Genomic DNA, 19,218 nt, shown 5'->3' with positions numbered 1-19,218 from the left:
TTACGTGTAAATCTGCTGATAGCCAGAGAGGGAAATAGATTAAAAACCAGTCCCAACCCTTGAAGTCGAGAAAACACCCTATTTACTGAAGTCATTCAATAGGAGGAGTCATGAATTGCAGAAGCTTGACTACAGCTTTACTTTCTGCTTCCTACTCTGCATGCCACTCATTAGTGGCATTCAGTTAGGTTGTCTGTGATATATCATATTATTTTTCTCCATTTCCACATGCTGAAATTGTGTTTCTTCATCTGTTTGATATACTGGGTGAAATCAGGTAAGAACTACTAGCTTATTTTTTGCAATGTAGTCTCTTGGCTTTATTCAATCATAAAAAAATGAATATTCCTTACTTTAAGTTGGCCAAAAGATTAAACCTTGTAATTATGCCTAATGCAGCAGATGATTAGTAAAGAGAATTTGATCACTTTGAAACTGAGACGGAGGTTTTAATTTTAAAGTAAATAGAACAAAGCCTGATACTTTATCTCTGGCTGTACTTTGCACGGAGACACACTCAGGTATGTGCCCTTTGTACGAAGTAAAGAGGAAATTGTGAAATAGCTTTAACATATTAACATAAGTTTATTGTTTACTGCTGATTTGATAGGTTGACAGGTTTTCCAGTTATGTGTTATGCTTTAAATAGTAAAATTTAGTTACAAGAAAGTCAGTGTGCACTTAAGGTTTTCCCCTTTTCAACCACAGAAGGTGCTTATAACGCTCCGAAGTATACACAGGAAAGTTAAAATTGCATATTAACTGAGATAAACTGCATATGTAACTGCCCAACACCTCTTTGTATGTTCTGACTGTACAGAAAAGTGTATGTGAGTACTCCCACAGATGTCCACAAAGGGCAGCTGGGTATTCCTTCCACTAGTCAATCAGAAATAGTAGTGTGAGAAACTTCCCCTCAATCACTCCTTGCTCAGCAATTCAAAGTATTAAGTCTATAAATCTATTCATAGTACTTATCTAAATTCCACAGTAAAGACATCATATTTTCTTTGTTTGTCTATTTACTTCTCAAAGAATAACAGCTGTCATTTCACAGCCAAAAGTAAATGAGTTGTTTCTCTTTGACATTTCCGAGCTCATAAATAGGTTTTGTCAGTTAAAATAATTTCTTTGTGTTAGATTTCCCACTTCCATGGACCACACTGTGTCTCTGTTTTATGTCACTGTCATTCTACTGGCTTTAGAAAAATTAATCCTTATTTCTACCAGTTAAATGATAAGAAACCAAAACATTTAAATGGATATGGAGGAACACTTCAACAGCATCTTAGCATGAATCTTTTATATGTTAGATATCTAGGTGTGAATTGTACAGGTCAGTGATTAAACTTGGATTTAAGAACAATATTAGGCAAAAATGCAAGAGTTTCATATTGTAGCTTTGAATCTGAATAGGAAAAATTTAAACAAGAGGCTATTTTTTATCATTTAGCTTTGTATATGACATTTGTGTAATAGAATTTATATTCTAGTTTTATTGTCATATATCATTATAGGAGAACTAGAGATTAAATGTGACACATTCTATTAACATTTTAGTATCATGCCACATGTATGACATTATACCAGGTTCTTGAATACTGTTTTCATTAAATTCAAGGCAACTGTAGCTGAACAGCTCTTAATTTCAGAACATCTTGGATAAGTCTCAGCAATGAAACGAAGTTGCCTTCCCGTACCACTAGTTAATAATCCATGCAATAATCTCAGTAATAGTTACTTAATTTATTCAATGTCAAAATGAGGAGAAGAGTGTTATTCATTTTGAAATAGATGTAATTCTAACTTTTCCAAGAGAAAATAATTGTAGCTATTGTCATAAGGTGATGATAGGCATGAAAATTTTGTGTGGATGATTTGGCACAGGAATTTTCAGGCCATTTCTAACACTCTGTAACTTCAACCCTGCTCTGGTTTGCAAATATCCATTATTTTTGTGATGTCCACTCCAGAAGTGACTGGTCTAGTCATCGTAGGCACATGGTTTGGCCTAGAGGTGATTGGTCTAGTTCCCTAAGCGAATTAGTGTCTTTATGGCATCTTTACTGCAACTTATGTACTGTAATTCATATTGTTTAGCTTTGCTTAGATCTGTACTACAGTATTAACCACATTTTTCGGATACCTTGTAACCCCTCTGCCACTTGCTCTTCGCAGCTTTATAAACAGGTGAGGGCTCGCTGCCTGTCTCAGAGGTGCAGATGTGGTGGATTTGGTTCTGCCTGCCAGCCACTTGCTGGGGAAAGGAGAAGAGCTAGCACTGCCTCTCCTATAACTCAGCAATTCTGATAAATTCAGGTTACTTTTAAAATTATTTTTTAAGGAACTGAGTAGGTACTATTTCTCTTCCTACTTTTGCTTTCTAGAAGTTGACTGAGTCTTGTTTTGCAAAGTTGTTAGTGACAGGAAAATTGAGAAAAGTGCCACGAGATATCAGACAAAAGCCTTGTGTAAAGGTGCGCAGCCCACTAGAAATCCAGAGATTGGTGAAAATTCCTTTGGCCATACACCAGCTAACACCACAGTGAAGGTGAAGAGGCCGTACAGAAAAACTGTGACAGGCATCGGCATTGTGCCCAGAATCCTGAAGTGGCTTATCCACACAATGTGACCACATTAACCAGAGGATACTTTTTAAAGCACTAACTTTTGACACTGATAAGCACAGAGGTAAAAAATTAAGTCTTTTTAGACTCTTTTGAAAATCTCCATCCTTTTACTGGTCCTGACTGATCTACAGCGTAACCTTGTACACCGTAACTGTCAGAGCACAGAAATGCTAAATATTACGATTTTTCTTGTGCTATTATGTCCACTGACCTTACAGATTCTTATTTTTTTAAACTCAGAATAGGATCCTTTCTTTCTTCTTTCTTTGTTTCTTAGTGATGGTGTCCTTATGGTGATCCGAAGCTAGGGGAGGGTTCTGTATCATATCCATACTGTCAAGCAGCTGTTTCTCATTGCCAGATCAAACTATAAGGCCTGAGGAATGGCAACTTCGACACCCTGGCCGAAAGAGGAAGAAACAACCACAGCAGTCTTCCTGTTTATGCAACACACCCTGCTTGTGAAAAAATTGTGAGAACCTAAATGGATAAGCAAAGGATCTTATCAAAACTGACTCCTAATTTATATTTATTATGGAGAAAATATATGTTTTGTGAATATTTAGAAAGGTTAATTTTGCATTGAAAAAGTTCAGAGGAGCACAGTAGTATCTGCAGAGTCATTAGTTAAACTGTGTGTTCTTGTTGTTCAGTGCACTTTCTGGCACCTCCTTCCGGAGGTCTGGAGTGAAGAAAATGGAAGTTCTTCACTTTTAGTTGAAAAATGTGGAAAGAAAAGTGAAGGGGTGGTATTTCAGGTGATCTAATTCATCAAATGACTGTCTAACATTTTCATCTTTTTCAGATGAGGAGAAAAAATGTCCTGAATTTACAGACCTTAACATAGGCAATGCTTTGTCTGGGACAGAACTCCAAGTCCAGCTACTGCTGTACACAAGGGAAAATCCAAACTGTTCTGAGAGACTCATTGAACATAATGTTACCGCATCTGAGTACCTTAATACCTCCAAGAAAATTGTCTTTGTTATTCACGGCTTCAGACCAACAGGGTCTCCACCAGCATGGCTAGGTGACATGAAGGAGCTTTTACTGTCTTCAGAGGATATTAATCTCATTATAGTTGATTGGAATCGTGGTGCTACAACTGTGAATTACATAACTGCTGTTGAAAACTGCAGAAAAGTTGCAGAAATACTGAAGAACTATGTTAACCAGATGCTGGTAAGGCAGAAAGTTGCATATGTCCTGAATAAATTTAAATACCATAGTGTGAGTGGGAATGGATATTTAAAATATCTCTACAGAGAAGCCCAGTGAACAATATCAAATTACATTTCTTTATCAAAGTATTTACTAACTTTGCATGCAGTTATTACTGCATATCTTTAACTTCATCTGAGTTCTTATTTCCCTTTCACTGAAGTATGCCTGAGAGTGCATCTGATTTTGTTAACCAGATGGAAGTTTTAGGTCTTCTGGCAAGAGAGAATGCACCAGTGGGGAAGTGAAGTGAGAGATGTTCAAGTAGTATGCAGCATTAAAATTTTACAAAAATATTACACTACTTTTTTTTACTATTAAACTACTATAATTAAAGATTCTCAATGGAAAAGACATCACTGACATACAAGTGTTTGTTCCAAAGTGCTATAAACCTCTTGATTCAAGAGGGAGTTGCTGAAACAATTGTTGATGCCAGTGGTCTTAACTGGGCTTTAGATTTATTGCTTAATCAAATGAACAAAACAAGTTATAATCTCATTTATGGCATTTTTAGATTTACCACTTGATTTTTCTTCTATTCTCACCACTTCTTTTCCCAGCCATTCTCAGAAATGTTGAATGCTGTGCAGTAAGAAAATGTTCATGTGGAATTTGAGTAAAAACCCCAGCGTTTTGAGAAAGGATGAGGCGAAAGAAGAGAGACCCTGTCAGAATCTGCCTTCTGGGACTAGATATAGAGATAACAATTCATAATTATAAGAGTAAATTTATTGTTATTTAATAGAACAATAAAATAGGACTGCAAGAACAGTCTCCAGTCCAGAGTATGTTAAAAAGGTGTATTTCACAAATTTCTTGATGCAGATTTTGGTTAATTGCTGGTTACAGATCTGCCTGGCAAAGCAATGACTGCAGAGCATGCTTGGGCTGATCTTGTGCGAGTCATCAAAGTGATGGTGCTGGGGTATGTTGTGTCCCACAGCTATCCGTTTCACATTTGCAAGCTGTTGTGAGGCCTTTCTTAATTCATTTTGAGATGCATGAATATTTCAGATTCCACATATCATCCCATCACTTTTCAGGAATTCTAACAGGTCTGCTGGTACTATTTCAGAGTTCTTTGGTAGATTTTTTTTTTTTTAAGTACTGCCTGCTTTGTAGAATGGGCACCTTAAGGCTTTCCCACAGGTGTGTATTTGGCACCATGATTCATCAGATCTGTGGCACGAGTGTTAATGGTATTACGTTATAAATTGATTTTATTGGAAGGATAAGGGAGGGAGAGATAGACTATTTTTCCTAGTTCATAGTTTTGGTTCATTTTTCTTGTATCTGGTAACTGTCTTCCTCTTCCCTCCCTGTGCTCCCCTTCTTACTAGTGTGACAGTTTAGAAGAAATGTGACTCAAACTTCCTTTTTACATTTTTCTAGTCAAAGAATTTAATAATTACTACACTTTTAACTAGTAGAGAATGCCAAACTGAAGAAAACTGTGTAATTTCCATTTGTTTTTAAAGTTAAAGAGTTAGAAATGTCACTTAAGTACTGACAAAAAGTGAAAACTAAATCAGTCTACTGATGTCTGTTCAGTTAACCGTGTGTGTGGTTGTGGCTTTGTTGTTGTGTTTGTTTTTTTTTTTTCCCTGACAGGTAGATGGAGCTTCTCTTGACACTATACATATGATTGGTGTTAGTCTTGGGGCTCATATAGCTGGTTTTGTTGGCCAAAAGTATAATGGCAAAATTGGCAGAATTACAGGTAAAGCTTTCAATCCTGCTACACATATTCTAATGTACCTTGTATTGTTATCATAGCTGCAAATCATATAGATGCTAGCACTGAAATATTGACAAATGAGAACTGATTATTTAGTAACATACACGAGGAAAAATGTATCCCTGGTAGAAGTTCAGAAAATTGTGAAGCTCTGCCTTCAATGCATAAGTTACAGCTGAAATTTTCCAATCTGTGTACCTCTAGTCTCTCAAATGAAAATTGAGTGCTACATCCAAATGCCACTTAAGTTAACTGACATACCACCTGGGTTTCTGTCTAGGTGATGTAGCAAGTCAGGTTGCTCTGAAGGGAAATTCAAAAGCTCTTGGTCAGACCACAGGAGTCAGGCACAAGGATTTATTTTCAGTTTGAGGTATCTGAACACGGTGCAGGCTTTAGTACGTTGAGCTATCTGCCACAGGGAGCTTAAATCAGGTGTCCAACCTGTCTATGGATACTGCAAATCTTACCTCATGGTTGTTACATCGTCAGCATTGCCATCTGCGGGAAGTGGTGCATATGGTGAAAATTGGAGTGCCATCATTTGGGTACATCTTTCAGGATGCACAAAATTTAGGATTAACTTTTAGATGCTGGGTCCCAGGGCAGAATCCACAGTGTTAATTTGGGTGCACAGGCTCTGGATACTTCTTGTGGTGAAAGAGCAAAACTCACTGCAGTTAGTGTGTTGAGAAGGAAACTCACTAAGCTAACTATCAGAAAAGGTGCTGAGGGAGAAGGGGGTCCTGGATAGTGTTTTGGACTTCAGAGAGCAGCTGTTTCAGGCTGAAAGGGGCAGCTAGCTCTCATTGAGATTCATATCTCCAAATACTGTTTTCAGAGTACTTAAGTAATTTTTTTCCCAAAATGTAAGAAGAGCCAATAGCCAGCCTTAAGAAAGGGAATTGGAGACTCCTGCCCATTTAGTACAATAATCTGAAAGTCAGGGCATTTTCTGAGAGTGTGATAGACTCCGGCTATATTCCTTTGGTTAAGAATACTCATTTCCACTTTACAATTCCCTAGAGTTTGGTGGTGTTACTGGTTGGGGACAGTCTTGATTGCAAAGCTAGGTTAGAAGGTCTGTGTCCTCTCTGTTAAATAATTGGGCGAGAAGATCCATGTAATTTCTGAGCTCAGATGCTCACAAGCAAATGGAATTACATGAAAAGTTTCAATCACCTGCTTATAATTACAGATATGGATAAATAAAGGCTCACACAAGGCTCATAAACTCTTAAGTGACTGTTTTGATTCTCTTTCTCTCAAACAAGTTGAGCCAGCAGCCCAAACTGATGTTGGAAAAATTAGATTTAAAAAAAAAAAGAAAAATATATTTTCTTCTTCACTTATAGGAGTGTTTGAAATTGTCTCCATGCAAGATGTTTTCATCTTGTGTTCTGCTGGTGAGAGTAGTTACATTGTGCATTTCATTTTTATGAAGTACATAATAGGTACGGTATTTTCTGATGAAAAACACAAAAATAATTCTCCTGATTTGATCCCTAATGCTGTTGGCTTGTACTTCATCTGGAGGCCTGTGAGATGAGCACAAATGATTAGGGAGAGACAGAAATTCAAAGATATGGGTTGATCAGTCTTGTGGTAGGAACCCTTGCTTTGCTTAGCAAGTTGAAGAATGAAAACCTGAGAAGAATTGTTCTGGTTTTTATTTTTATTATTATCCCAGGAAAATGAAGAGTCATTGATGAATAATGCTCAAATGTCAGTCTTGTGTATATCTGTAGAAACAGGCTCCGAGATTTGTAATGCTAGTGTTACTGTTTTCTTTTAGGTCTTGATCCAGCAGGCCCATCATTCACTCGAGAACCACCAGGGGGGAGACTGGATCGTACTGATGCACAATTTGTTGATGTAATCCATTCAGATACTGATGGTAATGACATAGCCTTAAATCCTATTTCAACTTGAGGAAAGGCAGGAAAGCAATTGAGGTATAAGCAGTTTCAGCAACATCCAAATTCTGCTGAAGAAGTATATATTTTGTGTTATCAGGTGGATTCCTGTGCTACTGCTTTCTAACAATGTCTATGCTTTTGAAATCATACTGTATGTTATTATGCCTCTTCATTAAGAGATTGAAACTCAACTTTGCTAATGACTTAAGCAACGATGGGCTGTTTTGTTCAGTTCTGACATGAGTAGCCATGTTATTGAGTGAGTGGAGTTTTATGAGTGAACCTGAAAATATTGAAATAACTTACGTATCCAACAGCTAACTGAAGGTATATGTAGATAACCATATAGTCATGAGTCCATTTAATGTCATACAAAAGTAGTGATTACACACCACTGTAATTTGTCTTGTTTGTTATAGTTTATTCCTTCTGAATAATCAAAAAACACCAAGTCTGCACATTGAATAAAGCATGCCTATTGCATTAATTTATGATACTGCTATTTCCCAAATAAATTAGCATTAACATTCTTTTGCTGTGCTAGTGTGTATGAACATAGAGGTTGTAAGCATGTTATTATCACTGACTTAGTCCCTTCTGAGACAGCCAGTCTCAAATGTATTATGTCAGTACAGTACAGATCCACTGCTTAAAATTCTAAATCATGTTACTGTAAGGTTAAAATGAAGACTGTTGTAAACTCTGCTTCATCCATGCTATGATCTGGTTTAATTTTTTTCTTAAAACCATAAGTAAACTCTTCAAACCTACCACACTTGTCCCATTATTTGTGTAGTTTTATATCTGTTGCTTTAATAATATTTAAAATTAGCGTTTCACTATACAAATTTATATATGAAGCTGTAAAATAACAATTTTTGAAATGTTCCAATTATGTGAATAAAGACAATGTCTGGTAAAAAGGAAGGTAGATCAGATTGAGCTAAGTCTTACTCATGGTCTTTTATAGGACAGATACAGATTTTTCTACTTTGATATACTGCTTATATTACTGTAGCTCATGTCATATGCAAAAAATTGAAAACCTTGCTCTAATGAAAATTACATTAGGAAAGAACTTTGCTGGAGACAACATGAATTTCCTAAATTGCTTTGTGCAAATAACGTCTCAGCTACAGCACTGAATAATTGCTTCTGTTGTTTCCTTTTTCTTTTGTGGCAGTAGGAATCTTACACAAATTTGTTTACATTTTTGTACAGCATTTACATTTTTATAATTTTATTTAAAAAAAAAAAAGGATTTTAACTCCTAGCATGACTTCTATTTACAGAACAAAAAAAAGTATAATGGCAAAAATTTCCCTTAAGACCTCTGTGTTATTTTGTAAGGAACGTAGTAATAAATAATTGACTGTATAATTCTGATTTTTTTTTTTTGATTCATGACATCTCTACTTTAGCACTAGGTTTCAAGAAACCTTTAGGAACCATTGATTTCTATCCAAATGGAGGAATGGATCAGCCTGGCTGTCCACAAACAATATTCAGTGGTAAGTAAAAATGTGTTCAATTAATGAGAAAAGAGTTTGAGATAAAACAAAAAAAAAAATCAAACCATTAAACTGAATTCAATGGACACTGCACATATTAAGTAATATGTGAGCTGAGGGCATTGTATTCTTTCTTTTCTATCCCTGCTTAGCAAATGAGAAATAACAAAGACATTTGACATTTTTTTTAAAAAAAAACATCTTCCTAGAAGTATATATATTCCACCACATCGTTATTATTGGTATGATGGAATTACATTATTATATTGTATATACAATCTGCATATAGTGATCACTATTTTTCATATGGCTAGGCACAGGGGAAGATGTTTGTGTCCAAGTGGTTTGACATAGAAGGCAAGGCTTTCAAGTCTTCACTGTCTCTTAGGTTCCTCCTGGTTGGCAATGATGAATTAGGTTTTGGATAGGTCTTTTAGGCTCTAGGATGAAAACAGTTTTACCACATGATCTTTTGCAGCAGAATTTTGCTTATTTCAACCTCTGTAAATCTTAGTCAAGGTTGCTGCCCATTGGTTTTATTTACTCTTTTTGGATATGTTTATGTCTATGTTTCTATTACTAATCCACGCAGTGCTGCTACGACTTAGAGCTGCTACAAAAGCATAGGGCTTTCACTCGTGTGTCTGTGAGTATGGGGCAATGCCTTAAGACTCAGGATCATCTTCATCTGTAAAATTCTCATAATTTGTTTTGCTAGGAAAGGAAGGAATTTATTACCCCCAAAAACCTAGAGAGAAGACTCTCTGAATTATTCCTCACAGTAATTTTTCTGTCAAAGTGTTCTACACTGGATGCAACAAGGCAAATTTTAACTCAGATTCATGCTTTGTAACAAAAAAATCTGGAAATGTAATAGGATTTAGTAGACTGTTTGTTACATGTAAAACCTTATAGACTTTTCTCTGTACCTGTAATATTCAAAATAGTCTTCAATTTCTTCTTCTTTTGTGTATGCATCCATTTTTTACACTTGGTGGTCAACTAACCGGAGAATAAAAGCATAGCTAACTAAGAATGACTCGAGTAAATGGGATTACTTTGATAACACCTTTTCTTTCATGAATAAAAATGATTAGACATTCTTTGTGTATTTTGTTTTTTTCTTTCCTGAAGGACTTCGATATTTTAAATGTGACCATCAAAGATCTGTCTTCCTCTTCTTATCATCTTTGAAAAGAAAGTGCAACATAATAACATATCCTTGTGACTCTTACTTGGATTACAAGAGAGGAAAATGTGTTGATTGTGGAGCTTTCCAGCCAATGTCCTGTCCAGTGCTGGGTAAGTGTTACAATATCTGCTCTAGGCTGGGTGAGGTTTTCCGTGAAATAGAGACTAGCTCTTTCTGGGCTTGTTCCAGAGATCATTGGCTTCTTGTTAAGGGATCTGTAGATGTTGATCGCATGCAGAGCTGCATACTGTTTAAAGCAGTTAATGGCTTTGTCTGCTTTATAGTTTCTGTTGGGCACGGATGCTGAATGTTCCTAATCTTTGATAATTATGCTTTCCAGTCTGAAGTGGATTCACAGCGTATTTCCTTTCTGTAGAGAAGCTGCTTCATCACTTTAGACTTTCACAGCGTGTTATCATCCGTAGTGTACCTGTGGTTTTTATTTAAGAGTTATAATGTTTCTGGCAACCTCATGGTTTCTCTGGCTCTTCTTTTGGAATCAAGCTTTTATTTGGAGAGGGTTTTAGTTTGGGGTTTTATTGCTTTTAGAGAGGATCTGGGGACAGTTTGAAAAGAGCTACAATAGCGTGAGCATTTACTAGTTGGCAGGGTTTTCTCAAAAATGGATTTTTAAAAATATTTAATTAGAACTTAACTTTCAGTTCATACCTTGTCTTTTTTGAATCCTTATATTAGGATGTACACCCTATATTAGTCAGATCAGGCTTGAAGAAAAAGCATAGGTAGACTGAACTGTATGCTATTTTATAATAAAACCCAACCATAACAGGACCTTATAGTAGGGCAGAAAGACTCCAGAACTTCCCCAGCATGGTTTTTAGCCATGGCTGATGCACTTATACAGAAGCTAGAGGTGGAGAAATATTTGACCAGCCAGCTGCCACCTTTCTTTTTTTCTTTTTTGTTTCTTTCTTTTTCTTTCTTTTTTTTAAATAACCATAAAACCTATGAGGAAATGGCAGGCAGCTGAATCTGGGGACTGAGAGGAGAAGTGGCGTCCTTCTGCTGCGAGCTTTCCTGCTTGCTGCCTTGCAGTGACAGAACTTCAGCCTGGAACTAGCCATCGTTGTCCAGTCTAGGTAAAGAACCCAGGAGGGAGAGAACAGGATCAGCCGTTTTAGAAATAAGGACTGTTATCAAGCCCCAAAGACAATAAGCACAGAATTGTATAAACCAAAAGTTCTTTCTACGTTACATCCATAAGCTTAGGAGGCTGACAGAGTATTTGACATTTTGTTAAACAATATCCACAATCATAGGCTAAAGGGTTTAAAAATATTTACTTTAGTGATTCGAAAAAGAAAGGAAGAAATTTTGCCTAATGTGAAGCTGTTCTGTAACTGTCCTTTGCAAATATGTGGGCTAGTTTTTGGGGTTTGTTTTTGTTACTTCTGCAGGAGTTTATAAGCATTATTATTTGGAGTTAATACTCTAGACTAAATAGATTCCAACTGTTACATTATGGCAATTTTAGTGATACTAGTACATTAGAAGAATTAAATACTTGCATAGTATGTTCTATTATACTCAGGGGATCGCTGCATTTTCCAAGTTAATTTACTTTCTTAGACAATATTTAAGAAAATTAAAGACAAATCTGACACTTTGGATGGGTATCTTTTGTGTAATTATATGTGCATCATGATTTTCCTGTCTGAAATTAAATATTTAAACTTTGGATTTCAGGTTATTATGCTGATCAATGGAAAAAACTATTAATCCCAATGAGTTCACCAACGAAAGCTTATTTTGATACCTCAGATCAAGACCCATTCTGCAGTGAGTGATTGAATACACACATAACAAACTCTCTATGAAATATTATGTCTGTTATTTGTTCGTTGATCTGGAGTGAAAGCATGTTAAAAGTAGAATGTTATTGTTAACTGCTATGGAAAGTGGTGTAATAAACCATAAGCTAAGTGTCAGTTCACAGGCTGTAGGAAGAAGAATGATTTGTGGCAGAAGAGTAAGCAATATGTGAACTGAGAAAGAAATGTGACTTTTAAGTAATGGGATGGGCTGCCAAGAGTAATCCAGAAAAGAAGAATCAAGTGACAGGGAAAAAGCTGGACTGAGAGAACCTGCTTAGATGGGATCATTGCTGCCATTTTCAGAGAGAAAAAATGGGAAGTGAGACTGCCTTGGCTTGGGGATGGAAAAGAGACCCCTCTGTGTTCCACCCCAGGAGGGGAGAGCCCCACAGTCAAGTAAAGCTACTCCAGATTTAAAAGTCCATGTCTCCCTAGGAGTAAAACAGTGGAGGGAAAACTTATCTGACTGTTTCAGGTTTATGCTATACGGGAATGAACTCTCATGGCATGGGCTTTAGCTGAAACAGTTTAGATATCTACCTATCCATCTAGAGGTCCAGCTTAGCTTCAATTTCTTTTTTTATTAGCAGATTTCACCTTTATAAGCAGATGTTAGCAGACTCTTCTAATTGGTTACATTTAAGGTTCTTTGATTTGGAGTATGGGGGTAGGCTTACAGGGAATTCAAGCTAAATCAAGTTGTCCCATTAGCTTTTCTTGTCAAGTTTTGTGACCAGAGACTGAGTGTCTCTTGTTACAGTGGTAATCATCCTTACTTACATCACTGCTTCTTCCAAAGGGCCAAGGAGAGGTTAGTGAAGATGAAATGGATTTTGCATAAAATAACTCCTGCTCCCAGTTGTCTTTTGGCTCGACCCAAACCTGCTACCATTGTTCTCCCCTGCTGCTATCTGCTTGGGCTTTGCTCTTCGGTACTCTCAGAGATGCACAGGCTGCTAGGTCTGTCTCCTCACTCATTCTTCCTGCAGAAAAATACAGCTTTGCTTTTGCTTTCACACATATTAAAATCTGGGCATTCATCAAAAATCCAACCAGGCAGAATTATGATGATGAAAGAGTACATTGCAGAAGGAAAAGATTATGTTTAATATTCTGGGACAGGGGGTGGTAGAAGAGAGAAAGAGGGGGAGAAATGTTACCAAATATAGGAGGAGGTACATGGAGAGGAATAAGAAACGTTGTAATGACAGCATAAATTTAAGGGAAATATGCAAAATCAAGAAGAAAAATTAGTCTAGTAAACCAGTCTGAAAAAGAGGGCATTTATTAACTAAATTAATTCTTAGATATTTGAAAATACGAGGAAATAGAAATAAACAAGAGGTCTTAATTTAAACTGTAAACCTGAGCAGGATGAGTTTTTCATATGAGGTGAGACTTGACCTTTTAGGAAATAATGTTAAAAAGCAACATGGCAAAAAAAAAAAAAAAAAAAATTGGCTTCCTTACTTTGGGATTAGTAAAGCTGTGTTTCCTCTGAGTAGCCATAACACAGTTACAATGGTGATGATTGCAGAAGTGTTGTAGACGGCCAGATCAGGGTTTCCGTGGAGCAGGTCATCTCCATGCCAGTGCAGGGAAGGTGCCAGCCCCAGGTAGCCAGCCTGTTTTCTTGAGGCTTTGGGCCCTCCAGAGGAGGGGGAGAAGGGGCTGGAGCACGGGAAAACAATCAGATGCCTCTCCTCTTCCTCAGTCTTCCCCATGCAGTTTTTCTAGTATACACACAGAGGTTTTGGCAGGTTGACTTCTCTGAGGGAAGGGTACTCAGGGGACCTGTACTGCAAGCAAGGCATAGGAATAATATCTCTCATCAGCTTTTAGCACTGGTTTAATCTGCTCACCTAGCTAACTGACCACCTTGCCTATACATAAAGCTTGTACCAATGCTGTTCCTCCCCTTTGCCTGCCAATGTACCTCGGTTGTTTTCTGGACATGTCACTTTTGTGGGTAACATTTTTGGCTACACTCGTAGCTCAGATATCCCCTCTTTGCAGAGCTTGCCAAAACCTGAAGGTTCTAATTAGGGCTTGATTTTGTGTTTTTTCCTTAGACAGGTCAAACTCTTCATGCTAGTTTCGATGGCAGCTTTCTGATGCAAATCCTTTCCAGGATGTAGGAAGTGATACAGTAATTAGACACAACTCCAAGTAGTGATTCAGTAGAAGCTATTTTCTGTCAGTAGCCTTCCTATTCTGCTTTGAGCTGGTAACTTAGAAAGAGTCACTATTCCTATCATGAACCAGTGAATACTTTTAACAGGGTGATCATAGCAACTGTATCCTGTTGAGGTCATTCTTTGAATCTTATTATTTCCCATTTCTTTTTGCAGTGTATAACTACTTACTGGATATTACTACCTGGAATAAAAGCATTAGGAGAGGTTTCATTAAAGTTAAAATAACAGATTATGCTGGAAACACAGTAGAGTCGGAGATGAATAGGTATGTTGTGCTTTGTCTCTAAATCTTTCTGATCACTTTGTAGGACTAATTTTCTGAGTTTCCTAAACCTTTTAACTTGTTAACTTTTAAGTCAAGTAAGTATCATGAGGTTGTTAAGACTTGTCCATGGCTGCTTTTTCTGAATATGGCTCAGTGTCAGAGGCAGTGCTCCTCACACCGAAATGATCCTCTATTTGTGAACTAACACAGGTCCTTGATTGGTACTGGTTTGAATCCAGTTTGAGGTGTCCTTGTTCTGAACTCTCAAAGTTGATACACTTTACAAGATTTCTAATCTTAATAATAATGCTTAGAAATAATGAATATTACTCAGCTAACAAAACCCTGACTAGAAATTATATTTTTCTTTAGCGAAGCTTCAACATTCCAGCAATATAAAAGAGTCAAAATACTAACTGGATTTTATCGAGACCTTGACAAAGTATCAAAAGTTTCCTTGACCTTTTCTACAAAGACTTTAATAGGCCCAAAACACAAGCTTAGGATTCTCCAGATGAGGCTGAAATCTCTTAATAATCCAGAAAGGTAAGTGTTTGTTACATATCAAAGTTGTCTATCAACTAAACTGTTCAGGAGTTTTCCTCAGAAATGTGTATTTCCCTTTATTAATTCTTTTAATCGCTTATTCCTAAATGCATGACTATCCTTTTCATCCTAGCTGGGATCAGATTTATGATGTGGAAGAGCTGCTCTTGCATATTAACATTTAGTGCACAGCACCCTTGTATATGTAGATGTCCCTCATGCTGCTCATTACAACAGGCTGCTACTGCTGTCTGGTCACCACAGTTTTTCAAGGACCACTTATGTAGAGCAGCGTGACTTACACCTGCATGGTAAACTTATTTTCCAGAAGATAAATTTTATTAAGCACTTTTCTGATTTTAATCATGTGTCTGCACACAGCTTTCACACTCTGAAATTAAATGGAGCACTTCAGCTACTTGTGTGACTAGAGTAGGTTTTTGGTCTGGTTGATGAAGGTAAAGACCTTCCAAGACCAAAACACAGTCTATACTTGCCTACACTTAAAATGAAATCACTTGCATTGTGTCATTATTAAGCTTTTATTAATTATTTCTGGGTTTAAATAATTCAGTAGTATTGCCATATGTTAATTTTTTAGTTCTACTGAGTAACTTGTACAATAGCACTTGCAATTAAATTTTACATTTGCATCTTGTCAAAATAACATACTGCATGGGATAGGTAAGAAATACCCAGGAGTAGCAGGAGTACTTTATTTTAGACTTGTTACCTTTATTTGCTTGATATGAATGGCAGATTCCACAAAGTCAGAATTTAAAATAAAACCTAATATTGGTTATCAAATAAGTAATGAGTGGGAATAATATTACAATATGGGTAAGCCTTAAGTCAGTATATTTTGTTAAATTGAGAAATAACATTTAAGGCTTTCTGATTTCGTATATGATAACAGTCTAGTAGGAATTGGGTATGATATTTTGTAAAAATGATGAAACCTTGTTAAATTAATCTACTATTTCATATTTACTGGGAAAGAGGAGGAGATAGATGGGAGAGACTTAGGAAGAAACAGAACACAGTAATCGAATTTGTACCCCAGAATGTATATACAGTAGACTTTATTAACTTGCTGAAGGCCATAAGTCTCAAGCTCTCAGGTGAACTGGCATGATTTTATTTAAAAGTGTTTGATGATGACAGATAGTCAAACCTCTAAATCATATTGCAATTTTTTTCCTCAACCCAATTGTGATAAAACAGAAGATACATTTCATACAAGCCTGTCAGCATTGAGGACTTTTTCAGATAACGATCTATCAAATAAGGAGTATTTTCTGTGAACAGCCCTTATTGGTTTTGAGTTTACATTCCTGTAACTCTGACTCTTGCTAGTTTTAAAGTAAGATGCACTTGATTTGCTTCAATATAGGATCCACTAAAATCCTTTGTACAGAGCCTCATCAGATGGCAGTCATATAGGCACAGTAGGTACCTTCAGATAGCAATGAAAAATACTGTATTGAATCAGCATGTGAAGATAAGTTAAATGCAGATGTTACAACACTATTGGTTGTTATAATTACATAATTGCTCATTGTAATTATAACTACCTATATTTACCTTATTTAGTTACATATAATTACAACAATTACTTGAATACAGGATAATAAACTAGAAATTACATTAAAAATATTTAATTTATTCATATAACAAAGTAGTGGGCAAAAACCAGGGGACAGGTGCAGGGATAAAAGACGATAGTAGTTTCAGCCTCCCCAGATCTGGGTTAATAGCAGACAGTTGGAGTTTGGGGAATATAACTGACAATTGTCTGCTGGGCTGGTCCATTATTCACACAGATGGTGCGTGAATGTGGGAGAGCTAAAAGGTACCTATAATTTTCAGACTCTTCTTCTGGTCTGTGAGATAAATCACTCCTGCTCACCCATAAACCCAGAAAGCTTTCCTAACTTGTGTGTGTCCAGGTGTCACTTTTCTCAAAAAGCTTTTGAACCTACCAGTCAATTCAAACGCAATTGATGGGGAAGGTGAATGTCTCAAAGATACTTAGCCCAGATGCCTTTTTCTTTTTTTTTTTTTTTTTTTTTTTTAAACAAAGACAAGGCAGGAGGAATAAAAAAAGGAGACCTTACTAATAGCTCTACTAAACCAGAGAGTGTGGAGAGTGTGGCGTGCCCTTGCTTTTTAGTAGACGGTAGAGAAGCCAGATAGGGTGAGGAATTATGAAAACCTCACCTAACTAAAAAAGTATTTGTGTTTTGCTCCTTGTCAGTGAAATGGAGAACCTGCTCCTTGCTCAGGGCTACTCTCCTGTAATTTGCTACTCAGTAATCACAGGCTTAGAGGGATTGCACTTCAGCTGAGATACGATATGTTGGAAACCGTATGTTTTTATTTCTAGTATTCAGCATTTTGGTTTGTCTAACTATTGTGTCCTCTGTGGTTAGATAGAGCCCTTCCCAGGTGACAACTGCTGTTGGAGAACCGTCTATGCTAACGCGTTGTGCTGCTGTGTTGCAAATACTGTTGCAAATGTGCTAAAATACAGCATCGTATTGTTACATGAGGTATTAAGAGTCAACTCAGGAAATGGATGTCTATAATAATCTTATATTGTTCTGGTTGGAAATTTGTCCTTTGAATTCTTTCATAGTCTTTTATAAGGACTTTTTAAATGCTGGTAATTTCTGTGCTTTTATGTCTCTTTTTCTCCCTCTACAAAAATAATATAAAATTAAATCATTAAATTTGAATCAAAACAAACTGTGGAGGAAGGACTGGATGAAATTCTATCCTTTACATTATACAGAGTACCAGAATTTGTCTTGATCTTCTTAGTCATAAAATCTACTATCTTAGTTTTGTGGAGTCCTTAAAGGGGTCTCAAATTCTTACATAGAAATCCACCAGTCCTTTCGCATACAGACAGGTGGAGCCTTAATTGGTTGGAAATCTCCCATTAATGGGCAACAACAGAAGTTCCTGGAGGGATGTTCTTGGTCTGTTTCACTGTATGCTACCTCCCAGTCTAAGGTGGATGATGTTGTGTAGCCACATCCGTGAGTTCAGAGCAATGTAGAAGATAATTTTAAATAAGTATCATAGCTTGTATGCCCTTAGAGGTGCCACCAGAGAGCTCTCACCATCTATATCTGTAGTAGTGCGTGAGGGGTAGAGCTATGACCTGTCTCTGCCTTAAAATGGCAGAGCTATTACCCACGTTGACCACAAAAAGTAAGACTTTGTGTGTATGTGACTCCCTTTTTGACCTCTTTAAGTGTTCATGCAGTGTTCTACAGTTCTGAGTTTTCTAGGTTTTTAGATAACAAATTAGTCTCTTCCGTGAAACTTTCTTACACATGCTGTCATTGCAACTGAAAGAGTTAGAAGATATTATGATGTGGTTTTCTACTTTCCTCTGTGGAATGAAAGCAGAGAAACTTTGATATCTAGGGAACTTCAAATAAATTATTCAGGCCCAGTGTTAACAGGAATTGAGCTGTTCTTGGACCATTGTTCTAAAAAATTAATTTGAATGCAGATTAATAGCTTTAATGGATGAAGTATTGCATCTTCTTATTTCAGACTAATGTGATACACTTGTTACTCATGCCACTTTGCACCATCCAGCTGATGCCCTGGCTGTTGTTCACAGTCTGACAAAACTACTCTAGTACTGCATAAAGTAAGGTGTAAACTTCTTGTCCTGAGTACCATCTCTGAGAGGTGGTAAATACTGGAGGTTTAATAATTCAAATACTGAAATATTTTTCTATTAATTTTAATGTTTTCTGTTGTGCACATTTTTTGTTTTTCTACTTTTGTAGGCTGCAACTGTGCAGATATGATTTTGTATTGATGGAGAACACAGAACTGACCTTCAAACCTATCCCTTGCCCAGAGAGGGGTACATAAAGAGCTTCTACTAACTTAATTTCCGTTACATCAGTGACATTTTGATTCTTCCTCAGGATAAAGACTGCAATGAGAAAGGAAATGAGATAAGCTAGATTTATTTTCAAGAGTCTACCTGATAATATGCATTACTTGCTGTGAGTGCCTTAGGGTGAAATTAATTGAAAAGTTCAAATATCTATGTATTTGGAAAATCTGAATAAAGTAAATGTATCATGGTGGAGAACATGCAATGGTATATTTGTTATTATTTGTTAACA

The 19,218-nt window shown here is 36.6% G+C and overlaps 1 protein-coding gene across 1 annotated transcript; it reads left to right on the top strand.

The window, feature by feature from the left end:
- The first annotated feature begins 204 nt into the window (after positions 1 to 204).
- LOC104466496 (lipase member H-like) lies at positions 205 to 18,958 on the top strand. Its single transcript, XM_010079920.1, has 10 exons — positions 205 to 277; positions 3,436 to 3,812; positions 5,466 to 5,574; positions 7,388 to 7,489; positions 8,933 to 9,022; positions 10,157 to 10,324; positions 11,922 to 12,014; positions 14,401 to 14,512; positions 14,885 to 15,058; positions 18,871 to 18,958. The coding sequence occupies exons 1-10, from the start codon at positions 229 to 231 to the stop codon at positions 18,956 to 18,958; spliced, it is 1,362 nt and encodes a 453-aa protein (XP_010078222.1). The 5' UTR covers positions 205 to 228.
- The last annotated feature ends 260 nt before the right edge of the window (positions 18,959 to 19,218 follow it).

Source organism: Pterocles gutturalis, unplaced genomic scaffold (assembly GCF_000699245.1).
Source record: "Pterocles gutturalis isolate BGI_N339 unplaced genomic scaffold, ASM69924v1 scaffold35124, whole genome shotgun sequence".
NCBI lineage: Eukaryota > Metazoa > Chordata > Aves > Pterocliformes > Pteroclidae > Pterocles > Pterocles gutturalis.
This window is presented reverse-complemented; position numbering and strand designations above follow the sequence as displayed.

Excerpts from the sequence above, each read along its gene's own strand:
- LOC104466496 (XM_010079920.1), top strand. The coding sequence starts at position 229 with ATGCTGAAATTGTGTTTCTTCATCTGTTTGATATACTGGGTGAAATCA. Across the intron at positions 5,575-7,387 it reads CAAAATTGGCAGAATTACAG|GTCTTGATCCAGCAGGCCCA; the intron begins GTAAAGCTTTCA and ends GTTTTCTTTTAG. Across the intron at positions 12,015-14,400 it reads AGATCAAGACCCATTCTGCA|TGTATAACTACTTACTGGAT; the intron begins GTGAGTGATTGA and ends TTCTTTTTGCAG.